Source organism: Martes martes, assembly GCF_963455335.1.
Source record: "Martes martes genome assembly, chromosome: 1".
NCBI lineage: Eukaryota > Metazoa > Chordata > Mammalia > Carnivora > Mustelidae > Martes > Martes martes.
Genome location: NC_137888.1, coordinates 191542487 through 191556029, shown reverse-complemented (window position 1 = coordinate 191556029; position 13543 = coordinate 191542487). Strand labels below are relative to the sequence as shown.

Below are 13543 nucleotides of genomic sequence, written 5' to 3'. Positions count from 1 at the left end.
ATAGAAAATAATATATCAACGTTGCTACTTTCTGGGTGTTATGGCTTAAAACCAGGCTAATTTAAGCAGAGAATGATTTTAGGGAAAATGTCAGGTAAATACCATTGAAGGGTAAAATGCAAATACAAAAAAAGTTATGAAGGTGTAATGCAAAGGCTGAAGCTTGTGAAATAATTCCTTAAAGCATAAAGCATAAATTCATGGATATACTTGCAAATACTTTGCTTCCCATTTAGGCCCAAACTGCTAAGAACACCGTAAATAGACCTGAGCTGAGGGTTTTAGGCTAGAAGCCTAGGCAACTGAGAGACTGAGAGACAGTATGCTATTACATATAAATACATATGATCTTTGTATAAAAAATGCTGAATTAAGGCATCACGGTGTTTTAGTATATTTTTAAGTGTTGACAAGTCCAGAAACCCAAATAAACTTGAAAACACCTTAGAAAATTCATAATTCATTCAAAACAATTTCTCTATTCCTTAAGCCGGTATTGAATAGTAGAAAATTCAATTAAAATATTCAAAGCAAATACTTTGTTCACTATCATGGGGTATGTAATTGACCTAGGTGGGACTCAGGAAGGAAAGAGGGGTGTATATGCATCAAGTGGCAGAAAAATGACGAAAGACTTGTCATTGGCTCATTTGGTCTTTAGTTCCGGAGGAGAATAATAACGGGTAGGTGAGAATTATGACTAATGAATATTTTCACCAGTAAAAACAGATCTCATTTCCACCATCATTTTTGCATTCTAAAAGATACCTTCACTGCTGGGGCAGAACACTATACAACTTTAGAGCATACAGGTGGATCCTAAGGAAATAACAGTTTTTGATAATTTTTTCTAAAAATTATAATTCAAACCAGTATGCTTTTTTTTAAAAAATCAACTTTGATTGGTTGTTTTCTGAACCACTGGGGAGATAGATCCTTACTTGTTAAATCTTTCCATTTCTTGTACTAACACGGTATTCATGCTCTCTTCGTATCTCGCAGGAAACTTCAGAAGCGCTAATTCAATGTCAAAATCACTTGGTAGCTAAGAAAATAGATTTTGAAGATCACGTATTACCTTCAGAGTGGATAATTCGTTTCATTCAGCTATCACATCACTGGTAGCTAACCCCAGGCAGTTACTATAGACTAGGTGTTGTGCTAACTGCTTTCCGTACATTATCGCATATAATCCTTACCATGCACTCTCAGGGGCTCTTGTCATCTCCATTTTACAGATGAGGCTATTCAAGTACAGTTGACCCTTGAACAACACAGGGGTTAGGGCACCGACCCCCGATGCCGCATAGTTAAAAATCCAGGTATAACTTCAACTCTCCAAAAACTTAACTACTAATAACCTACAATTGACCAGAAACCTTGCTAATAACATAAACAGTCAATTAACACATATTTTGTAGATCATATGTATTACATACTATATTCTTACAATACAGTAAGCTAGAGAAAAGAAAATGTGATTAAGAAAATCTTAAGGAAGAGAAGATATGTTTACAGTACTGTGCTGTATTTATCAAAAAAATTCACATAGAAGTGGATCTGTCCAGTTCAAACCTTTGTTGTTCAGGATCAGCTATACAGAGAGGTTGAGTAACTGCCCCAGGGCACACAGCCAAAAGATGATCTGTTGAAATCCACAGGTCTCTAACTGCAAAGCCCATGCTCTTTGCTACATGCTATCGCACTTTGCGGAAGGTATATATTTCTGAAACATTGTGTAATTTCCTTTTGTAAGCTGATTTGCCATTTCCTGTTTTATATTTATTTCCAATCAGTTATCAACGGGCTCCCAATTGCTTAGTTTATCCCACTTTCAAATAATTAATGTGTGATTACAGCAGGGGTCCAAGGAATAGGGAGAGAGAAGGTGTCAAGTGTCTGCTTTCTCTGAGGCACCTCTGAGATGCTTGAGAAGTGAAGGGGACTTTGGGACTCATAATCAAGCCTCAAGACCTTGGAATTCACACTCCTAAAAGGCAAAGAAGCTTCCCAGTCAGGGAGGTCCAGATAATGGTCCCTGAATGGAGCAAAAGAATTATTGTAAAGTCACAAGGCAAGGCCACCAAGGCAGAGGAGAGGAGTGGTGCTATCTGTGGGCTTTCCAGGCAGGTAGACCACAGGTCAGGCTCTGCTCTATCAGAACACCTGACACTGATATATGGCGCTAATTACAGCATTTACCCTGGAGGGCAACTGTGAAGATCCGTGCTTGTGACCATAATCTTTTTAAAGCTCCCTTAGTATTTCCTTATTGAATTTAAGACACAGAAAAAAAGTGAGAAGAGAGTATCATTCCACTTTACCTGGAGGCTAAGTATTTTGAGCTATAGTATGAAGGAAAAAAAAAGCTGTAGTTACTAATTTAGTGCTGATCTTACTCCCTGTGCCCCCTCCCTAAGGTATAGATTAAAGTAGATTAAAAACCATTCACCCCTTGAACCAGCAAGTTCGGACCACTTCCTCCAGTTTTTAAAAAGCAGATCTATTGTCTTTGCTTGGAAATGATAGTAAGTCACATGTTCATTAGCTCATCCACAACTGTAATTACTAGGAACTTACACTGTGCTAGGCATCACGCAGAGCTCGTTAATCTTGACCTCTTAAATGTTCACAAGAACCTTATATGGCTGGTACTATGATCATTACTTTACGGATTTGGGAACTAAAACTCAGAAAGGCTCAGTTTCTCACACAAGTTCCTAATACCGCTAAATGGAGTCTTCAGATTGTCATTTTAGTACCATTTTAATTTATAGGATAAGCAACACATTTTAAACTAAACATCACCTTCTTGAGAATATCTTTGGTGATTTCTAGTAGAATCTGGTCAGCACTCCCTGAGGATCCTGTCTGTTTGGAGCCTCCCTGGGTGAGGAGCAAGGATTCAAAGAGGACTTTGGTTTGTTGCAGATCTTTGGAAATATCAACATTTTCATGTAATCCAAATATCTCAGGGTGTTGAGTGAATGGAAGATTCTGCCGGGAAACAGATGAAGCAAGCATCACATTTCCTCCAGCTACATTAATTCATAAGGTGTAAACGCATGCAGACTTAAAAGGGTTAAAAATCACCTACACATTAAGCACCCAGGAACCAAACTCTTCCAGTTTTCAGTAATGGCCAGAAACAAAAGATACTGAAAGTTGACTGAAACCATACTATTTGTCTAGCCCTCTACATTACAGGGAAACACTTCATTATTTGCTTTTAGAAAATTGAGAAACACTGAAAATTGCTATTTTCAGTGGCATCAGTTACCTTAATGAATTCAGTGTACTCATCGTAGGTGCCTTTAGGAGGTGCAACATAGTTTCCACTGGGAGAAAACTTGTAATGAGGGTTTTCAATGATTTGTGGGTTATAAAAGTCAGCCAGCATGGTTAAGAGGAGACGTCTGTCCCAATCATCTGTCACCCTTCCACCATAATTACATTCCCCAGTCAGGTAGGAGATAGCTTCAAATGGAACAGTATTATATTCATTTATAAATAACTGAAACAAAGGAAAAATAAAATGAGAAAAACCTTAAAGTTTTTCATTTCATTTCCATTTTAAAATGACATTAAATACCTGTCTATCTGTCAATCATCTATCTATATGCACAGAAGTGGGGCTGAAAGAACTATCATCACAACTTACCTTTGGAAGGCTACGATTATTAGTGTTTATTTTATTTTATTTTATTTTATTCATTTATTTATTTTGAGAGAGAGAAAGAGTGAGAATGCAGAGGGGGGCTAAGGGAGAGAGAATCTCAACCAGGTTCCTTGCACAGCGCAAAGCCCAAAGCCCCACATGGGACTCAATCTCACAACCCTGAGATCACACCCTGAGCCAAAGTCAAGAGTCAGATGCTTAACCAACTGACTGAGCCACGCAGGTGCCCCATTAGTGTTTATTTTATTTTTATTTTAAATTATTTTGCTTATCTGCATCTTCCAATTTTAGGGTGGGGGGAAATAAACATGCATTGTTTCTGTAATAAGAAAAACATTTAACAAAATAAGATGACATGAAAATTACCAAGTCTTTTTCATATGAATATGAATAAACCTTGTTTTAGGGAACTGGCTGTTAATTGGGGCAATTTTGTCCCCTTTGGCACTATCTGGGAACATTTTAGATCGGTGGTTGGGGGTGCTACTGCCATCTAGTGGCAGAAGTTTAGGATGCTGCTAAACACTACACAGGCCAGCTGCCCACAAGGAGCTCTCTGACCCCAAATGCCAATAGCGCCCAGGCTGAGAACCTGGTGCCTGACTTAGGGCACTGTCATTAAATGTGATTAAAACAAAGTAATCCCAAATTTTAGTGCCAAATCCTGGTTCACACAACATGACATCACTTACAATAGTAATAAAAACTACTATTTCCATAGCTTTTACATTATCTTACTCATCTCCCAATAACCCTATTAAGTAGGAAGCAGAGTCTGGGAAATGTGAAATGATATGAAGGCCTGAATTTATTTCTTTCAGTTCCAGATCCTTTACTTTTTCCCATAGACAGGAACTTTTGGTATATATATATATATTGGGATGGTATAAGTTACCAGATGAGAACTTTTCCTGCCACTGAAAATTACCTAATAGTGCAGGAATTATAACAACTGATCCACAGTTAAGAAAAAATATTTCCAAGTTAAAAGAAGGTATCATTCTTTGTTTGAGATTCCCATGTTTTCAGGAGGAAGAGAAGTATCAAGAGATATGAAGAGGAGACACAGGGAAGTTGTCTTTTGTGGTAGGATAAGTTATTTGTGAAAGAGGTAAGTTTCTCCCTTTCTTATTTTTGGGGGAGGGAAAGGTAGGTTTAACTGGGTTTCCCCCCTTTCCCGAAACCAAAGGAAGAGATCCCAAGAGAAATTCATGTTAAAATTGTGGCCTATGCAAGACACAGAGACTAATAATTCATTCCTTGGTTGTGAACTTAACCTTAAGTGTGCTGATCGGCCTCTCTGGAGGCAAGAGGTAGCCAGCTAGTAGGACCAGGTGAAGATGATTTAAAGACTGACCCCCCCTTCTCGAGTACCCAGTTCTTGGTGATAAGAAAGAGGATTTAGTCTATGCCTGTCAGCTCCAATGTTGGGGCTGGGAGGGCTGATGAAGCCAGAGACTGCAGGCCGGGGCCTGGCCAGAAGGTGGAAAATTCTCAGTTGACCAGTTATCTGCAGTAGGATGATATCAGCAAAGTGTTCTCCAAGCTTAGGCTGTATCAGTTAAATTGTTCTTTAAGAAAATGTTTAAGATCAATGTCATTTTGTCATGTAATTATAATTCTGTAAGAAGCAATTTCATCAGTTGCCCAGGGATTTTCAAATTGACAGATTTGTTCTAATTCAAGTTTCTGCCTTGCTTAGAGGAAATAAAAAGAGTTGATAATATACCAAAAGTTTCTATAAAAATTATCAGTTATGGTATAAACATGATTAAATATGCATAGCCCTATAAAACCCCACCTGAGTGAAATCTAATAGCACTCAATGGGGCCCATTTCCCTTTGTGAGGCCCCATGTCACAAAAGCTCTTGTCACAGCAAAGAAGCAGAAACATATTAATACTCTGTGGTTGTCCAGCTGGATTACTATATTTGGTAAAAATAGGACAGAAATAATGGGGAAGGTATTGGAGTCGGACAGACTGGAGTTCAAATCCTACCTCAGTGGGCAAGCTCATTTCTTATAGCTTTGGTTTTCTCAAAAATAGGGATAATACCAACCTTATAGGGTTGCTGCAAAGACTAGAATTAATGAAGTAATGTGCCTAGTTCAAAGTCTAAGTAGGAATTTATAGCAGATATATTTTTTTTCTGGGGGGCTGCTGACTGTCTTTGTGAGTCTATAGAAACTGGAAAACCAAACACTCACTTCCCAGCCTCCTTTATAATTACGGCTTGGACCCATGAGCTAGACTTTGAACTGGGGTGCAACGCACAAAAAAGCAGCAGTAGCAAAGAATCTTTTTTGATGACCTCAAGGGCCTGCCCTAGACCAGAATCTATGTGGCAGCTATGTGAGCTGTGGTGTCAAATATCCAACCAGGGTTGAGGACCTGCTCTTACCATGACATGGTGAGTTCTAGATATAACTCCGGATGCCTTGGCTCTCTAGCCATCTTGGGAATTCTATGATCTACCCAAATATTCTTTCAGTAAATTCCTTTTTAAACTTAAAGTAGACAGCCTATTTCTTTTGACTGAGAGAGCTAAACTGTAGCTTTGGCTGAGCAGAGGAAGAGAGTATAATGAGGACCCATATAAAGCCAACACTTGAGGAGGGCATTGCAGAAGGACAGAAAGAACCCGGGTCCTTGACGACAATACTTGCCCAGTCACCCAGCCCCAGAGCCTGTCCTTCCTTTGTACTACTTTCTTTTATGTGAGATCATAAGGTTTTTTTTTTTTAAATATTTTATTCATTTATTTGAAAAAGAGAGAGAGAGAGAGAGTGAGCACAAGCTGGGGGAGAGGCAGGCAGAGGGAGAAGGAGAAACAGACTCCTTGCTGAGCAAGGACCCTGATGTGTGGCTCCATCCCAGGACCCTGGGATCATGACTTGAGCTGAAGACAGACACTTAACCAACTGAGCCACACAGGCTCCCTGAGACAGTAGGTTTCATTATGGTTTAAGCCAGTTTGAATCAGGTTTTCCATTACTTGCACCAGAAAAAATCCACAGAGATAGTGCTTCATAAACCACGGTTATAATTACTCTATCTACCCACCCACTAGTGATGTTGGGAAGATTAAGTTTATTTTAAGCAAAGGGAGTTGTCTAGGGCCTGACACACAGTGATCCACCATCAATGCTAATTTCTTTCTAATTTTACCTGTAGTTGTCGAATACTGATGCGTAAGTCTGATTCATTAAATCCATATGGAATATTCCAACCAAGAGGACCAAATTTCTTTCTCTCTTGGACAAGGGCGTGAAAAAAACAAACTCCAAACAGCAACTTCTCCCATGTCTTGAGTATAAAAATTAGGCAACAAGAAAAAGTTCTGATCAGATTTCCATCAGTAAAATGAGGGGAATCAACAACCTTTTTTCATTATAAGATTCTATGATCATATATTTCTATAAACTTCTTTTTAAAAAAGACGTGCTAACCAAAACAATACATGCTATAAAAAGTGTTAATCTTATGACTTAAAACCCCCAAAGCTAGACAAACTGCAACATTAAACTTTGTTAAACTGCAACAATTCTACCATTTGCCAAAGTACTGGCTACTCATACTTTGGTGTTGCTTCACAGATATTTACAACTTCAATACTTAAAATGTTATCCCACAGACTCACTGGCATATGCTTAAAACTAGAAGGGCGAGGGCATAATTAATTATTATGATAGGAATAAATCCCAATATATAGTTCCTGATTTTATGTCTTTCCATTTGGAGATCATTTTTTTTTTTTTTAAGATTTTGTTTGTTTATTTGACAGAGAGAGAGAGAGACAGAGACAGAGACAGTGAGACAGGGAACACAAGCAGGGGAGTAGGAGAGGGAAAGGTAGAAGCAGGCTTCCCGCGGAGCGGGGAGCCCGATGTGGGGTTCGATCCCAGGGTCCTGGGATCATGACCTGAGCCGAAGGCAGATGCTCAACAACTGAGCCACCCAGGCGGCCCCTGGAGATCATTTTTGAAACCTTTGTTTGTTTACTCTGGCCTGGCATCTTCATATGTGTGACAGGTATGTCAGAAGGGATGGGCCTTTCCCTGAGCCTATGTCAGTACCCTGGAGGATGGTCACCCACCTCTTTGAGGAACCCCCCAGTAAGTTTCAAGTATGCTACCTTGATGTTTTAAATTAGATCACTTCAAACATAGCTCCAAATGCAGGAAAAATCCATCCAGCTATCTTCATGTGATGTAGTAGAAATTATTTATATAATATTAAAATGCAAGTACACCATGGCCTTACTGAATAACTATATTCTTGAAATGTTGTACATAAATTACAGCATATTTTAAATAAATGGAGTGAAACATTTAAAAGGGGAAAAACTTTTGGCAGTGAGAGCAATAACCTAATTTGCCTGTATTTTCCATGTATTTTCACCCAATGGGGTTTTCTTAAGGAGATCACAATCCCTCCACGTTTTTGGTCATGCTTGTAGGCCAAAAATGCACCTGTTATATCAGAGAAATATTGGGATTTCTTGCAGAAGCTCAAACCCTCAATGGGGATCAGACACTGTACTACCTTCTCCATTTTATTAAGATCTCTTTCTAGCCAACCCACCAAATATCCTACTTTTCTCCCAGAATTTCAAATAAAAGTATTGGTTTTAGAATTAGGGGAACACAGAAGGTATCATTAAGCAGAAACTAGCTGGCTTCCAAAGAATTCAATTCTTTATTTCCAATACCATTCTTTTTCTAGTTCAAATAGGCAAGTATGATAAATGGCATTGGGGTGAAGGCAATGAATGAATTTCCCTTAGTGTTGATGTTTCCTTCCATGTGAAGAGACCTCAATGTAACACTTCTAGATTTTCTCCGTCCTTGTATTCACTGCAGGAGAAGAGAATAATCGATCTGGCTGATAAATTTTGGAAAAGTTAACCAGATATGCTTTGCTCAGCTTTTCCATCTTAGAAGCCAGCCTCCCTTAGGGAAGGAAGTTTTCCTCTGTTCCTGAGGGTGGATCAACCTGCTTAATTCTATTCAGTGATATGAACCCCATTTGTTCACAGACATCAACTATATCTCCCAACCTAGTCTATATCAGTAACTAAAGTTATAATCTGGTTCCCTTATGTTTATACTTTTGGTAAGAATGCCAGCAAGGAAAAAGGAGTGCTATTTATTTATTAGGATTCCTAAGTCCCCAGTACCATGTACAAACAGTTTCACTTGAGTGCACTGAAAAGCAAGATTAATATGTCAAAACGGTATTGCTAGGATTTAAGTTCCATGAAGCCAGATTTTGGGGGAGGGGGGCCTATTTTATTCTCACTGCTTTATATCTAGTACCTAGCAGAGTACCCAACACACATTCCGTTGAAAGAATGAACACATGATATGAAAATAGATTGCTACTCTTGGGTCTTCGTCAAACTTGTTATTGGATTTTGGTTTACAAACTAAGACATTCAGTCAGTCAACAGATACCTATTCGACTGTCTTCTCTGCAAGAAGCAGAGCACAGACTGCTGGGAAGAAAATGATGAACATATCGATATAAGTATAATATCTGCCTTCTTAGAAAATGCCTAAATGTTAACATTGTTAAATATTTATATTCCCAGATTTTTCTCACTGTCAGAACACAGTTCAAAAGCTCCAGAGGCTGGACATTACCAGTTCCTTTCCCGGGCATCCACTGAAAAACTGAGCATCAGAAATTGGATCAGAGAGATAAGATTGAAGGAGATTTAGCCGAAGACCCGTGGGAGGTTCATTAGTCATTTTCACTCCGTTCTGTAGGATGGTTACTGGGAACTAAGACAGAATAAACAAGAGCATTACTCAAGAGAAGAAGATTGAGTCCTAAAAATGCATATACTAGTGGGTTAAAAATAGGTACAAAAGAGGACTCCAAAAAAATTTTTTTAAAGATTTTATTTATTTATTTGAGATGCACAGAGTGAGAGAGAGAGAGAAAGAGAGAGAGAGAGCACATGAGCAGAGGGTAGAGGCAGAGGGAGAGGGACAAGCAGACTCCCCGCTGAGCAAGGAGCCTGACGCGGGACTCGATTCCAGGACCCTAGAATCATGACCTGAGCCGAAGGCAGACGTTTAACCAACTGAACCACCCAGGCATCCCTCCAGAAATATATACATATTTTTAAAGACTTTATTTACTTATTTGACAGAGACCACAAGTAGGCAGAGAGGCAGGCAGAGAGAGAGAGAGGGAAGCAGGCTCCCTGGTGAGCAGAGAGCCTGACACGGGGCTCGATCCCAGGACCCTGAGATCACGACCTGAGCTGAAGGCAGAGGCTTAACCCACTGAGCCACCCAGGCGCCCCCCTCCAGAAATATTTTTAAGACCTCTTAAGGTGCAGCATTTAAAGGTTGATTAAAATACACAACGTAAGAGAAAACTGAATAAATGTACTGAACTTCATACAAAATAAACGTACTTTTGGAGATGGATAACTTGTGAGCCAAAGCCTAAATGATGAGTTACAGACTTCAGGGGTAAAATCTTCACATATTTTTTCCAACATGGGCATCCAGGAGACGGCAAGGTGACAGTTCTGTAGGCACACCCACGTTCCTTCTTCTGTTGCTGCTTTAATCATTTTTGCTGCAATTGGTCCTTGTCCTTGTCCCAGGGAAATAGCTTGAAATTTATTTCCAGACATAGCTTTATCATTTGCAAATTTCAGCAGGCCTAAGAAAGCACAAAAAACCAGGTTCACTGCTTGCTCTAAAATCATAAAGCATGCCTTATGTTTCATTGTGCGGGTACTTCCCTGGAAGTTTCCAGTTACTTTTCCTTATACATCTCAGGTTTACTAAGTGATCTGCAGTCCTATAAGGGATGGCCTTGGAGCAAGATGGTTTACTTACAAGGTTCTTCAAAGTGTGCAGTGGGCAGACTTACTAGCCATAGGATCCGCTCCCGGAGATAGCACAAAAATTAAAGGGATGGTACAGTTTGAGTCCAAGTAACTCTTTGTCAGATCAAATGGCGGAGGCTCCACAAACTTCTTCCCCAGTTTGTCAGTTACATAATTTGTAATAGCTGGAGTTATCTGTTAAAGAGAGAAATGATATGCCCTTTAGAGTGATTTTCATTTCACGTAACAATGGTGATGATTACTGAAAACTGACAGAGAGTACATTTTGAGTCTAATGGTCAGGAAAAGCATGCTGCATATCATAGACAAAGTGCGAATTTCTCTAATACGAAAGAAGCGTCCATAAACGGATAGAACCAAACTAACAATCCAAAGGAAAAATGGGCAGAGATGATGAACAATTTACAGAAAATGATTTATAGAATCCATTTATAAAAATGAAAAACGCATGAAAAGATGCACAATCTCATTCAGTAGAGCAGAGACTGCAAACTGTCTCCCTGTTTGTCTCCTCTTAGTGATACAACCCCAAGTTTTCTCAACTTTTCTTGTACTTAAATGTGGCTGCATGACTAAGTTTTGGCCAGAGGGATGCGAGTAGAAGTTATACATGGAGCTTTCAAAAGGTATTTTTATAAGGAAGCTGTTTGCCTTCAGTACTCTCTTTTGCTCTTCAACAGATGTGGTATTCATGAGCCAGCTTCAATCTCACTGATGAAGACCACACTCTAGGGGACTTTCCTAGCATGAAAGAAGAACTTGAATGTCTGGGTGATCTCAGAAACAGCTGTCCTGACACTTCTCAGGTATTTGCTCTGGGCTCTTAGGCAAGAGAGAGATTTACTTCTATTTTACTTAGACTACTGTATTTTGGGTCTCTTTGTTACAGCAGCTTAGTCTTACCCTAATACTCATAATTTTAAAAAATACAAATGATAATTATACTTAGATACCATTTTTCCCGTATCAGATTGTTAGGTAAAGGGACAAGGAGAGTATCTGTGTATTGATGACCCCTAGAGGGTTTCCTTGACAGCATGCTGAAACGTGTTAGCTCAAAAGCCCACTGGCACTAAACTCAAACTTTTGCACATTCGATTGTTGTAAACATAGCCCAAAGAAGCAGATGTTTAGCCATTGGCAGCCTGCCTACTTTGCACTCAACATCTGCTAGCTATTGATAAGTCCCAGGACATAAAGACCCCAAGCCAGTGCAGCCCTTCAGAGGTCCAATCCAGTGACTCCAAACCATAGTGCTGCTGAGAAACACCCCCAAGACACTGTCCCTTCTCTCTCCTCCCAAGGGAGTTCCCTTTAGAGTTATGGGATTCCCAACCCACAATCCCAGCATCTGGAGATTCCTGCTGTGAGGGACTTCTCTCTCTCCAACATGTAAACTCTTTAAGCATTATCCTGCGTAGCTCCTGTGCGCCCATTACCACCTCGTGTCCATGCCTTGCTCTGCCCCCATCAATCCCCAAATTCCTCAACCCCCCTGTATAGATTAACAAAGATCCAAAAGTTTGGATCTGTGTGGAAAAAAACTATGAGTTAAACAGATATTCTCATACACTGCTGTGGAAAAGTAATCTGGTATAAATTTCATGGAGGTCAATTTGGCAATATCTGTAAAATTACAAATGGGTAAATCCACTGATTCAGCAATTTTATTCCCAGGATTTTATTCTGAGAGAATAAAGTTGCATATATGGAAATTATTTTTGAATAAAATAATTTATTGCAACATTTTTATAGGGGATAATATATACATATTGTAAAGGTCCATCGATAGGAAACAGTTAAATTGTGGCATACTCTTATAATGAAATACTATGCAATTGCAAAAAAAAAAAAAGAATGAGAAAGCTCTTTATAAACAGGAGAATAAGCAACATGCAAAACAGTGGATGCAACCATTTGTGTTAAAAATAAATGGAAAAAGAATTTATGCATATGCATATTTATAAGTGCATAAAAGGGTAACAAGAAGCAGATAACATGAGTTGCCTGAGGGAAAGGATACTGAGAGCCTGGGAGATGCAGATCGGAGGTCCACTTTTCTCTGTATTCATGTATTCAAAACAGTTCTGAACCACAGGAATGTGTTACTTATTTATAAATTACATTAAAATGAATTTGAAGCAAAAGAATGATCCCCATCAACATTAGCAGCAGAAAGTAAGTACGAAGAGGTATGCGATATCACATTCTAAATGCTAAACAACTTTCTAAAGTGAAGCTGTAGGAATTCAGTGAAGGGAGGAGAGATCATGACAGGCTTCTGTGGTCCTGGCAGAGACGGGTCTGCATTGTATGGAACAGGTGGGAAGGAAAGATGGAGTCTTCTGTAGGAGAAATTTTGTGTGGTTGTGAGCAATTCCGTAGTTTTAAACAGTGGAAATTTACAGAAGTTTCAAGATAAGAATGGAATTGTGAAAAGAGGTATGAATAGCCAAGGGAACAAGACTGCCAAGCTGTACTTCTATCTTTACGCTATAGGTAGTGAAAGGACATTGAAGAGTTTTCAAAAAAGGAGCTCACAAAGATATAACAGACTTACTTTCTTTAATAACTTCACATGAGCAATGATGAAATCTTTTTTTTTTGCCATTAACACCCTGTAGAGTTTCTATTGAGCACAGATCTTTGATGTAAATTTTAAGGAAGAGGAAATAGAGGACACAGAGACCTTACCCCTATTACTCTATGCACAGACTGGGTCAATATTCCCTGAGATGATGTAACTGAAATCAAGTAAGAGAATTTTCTGTAGAAAAAGTACCTTGTTTCAATAACTTAATATAAGAAAAATTTATAAGACTTTTCTGTAAGATTTTGACCCTTCATGGAAGATATTCTAGAGAAGAAATTATGGAGACTTGAACAGATCTGGAGATAAGCTTTGTGATGGTTAATTTTAGGTGTCAGCTTTGCTAGAACAGAATACCCAGATATTTGGTCAAATACTAGTCTGGATGTTGCTAGAAA

The 13543-nt window shown here is 39.0% G+C and overlaps 1 protein-coding gene across 1 annotated transcript in view; it reads right to left on the bottom strand.

Annotated features, from left to right (window-relative positions):
* DNAH12 (dynein axonemal heavy chain 12) overlaps nucleotides 1-13543 on the bottom strand; it is a gene marked incomplete at its 5' end in the record, with an annotated part of 210268 nt that overhangs the window by 9593 nt on the left and 187132 nt on the right. The window contains 7 exons of the mRNA XM_080803013.1: nucleotides 942-1045; nucleotides 2809-2997; nucleotides 3281-3514; nucleotides 6850-6987; nucleotides 9327-9467; nucleotides 10112-10365; nucleotides 10579-10729. Of these exons, the coding sequence (XP_080659139.1) occupies nucleotides 942-1045; nucleotides 2809-2997; nucleotides 3281-3514; nucleotides 6850-6987; nucleotides 9327-9467; nucleotides 10112-10365; nucleotides 10579-10729 (1211 nt within the window). The remainder of the gene's footprint in view (nucleotides 1-941; nucleotides 1046-2808; nucleotides 2998-3280; nucleotides 3515-6849; nucleotides 6988-9326; nucleotides 9468-10111; nucleotides 10366-10578; nucleotides 10730-13543) is intronic.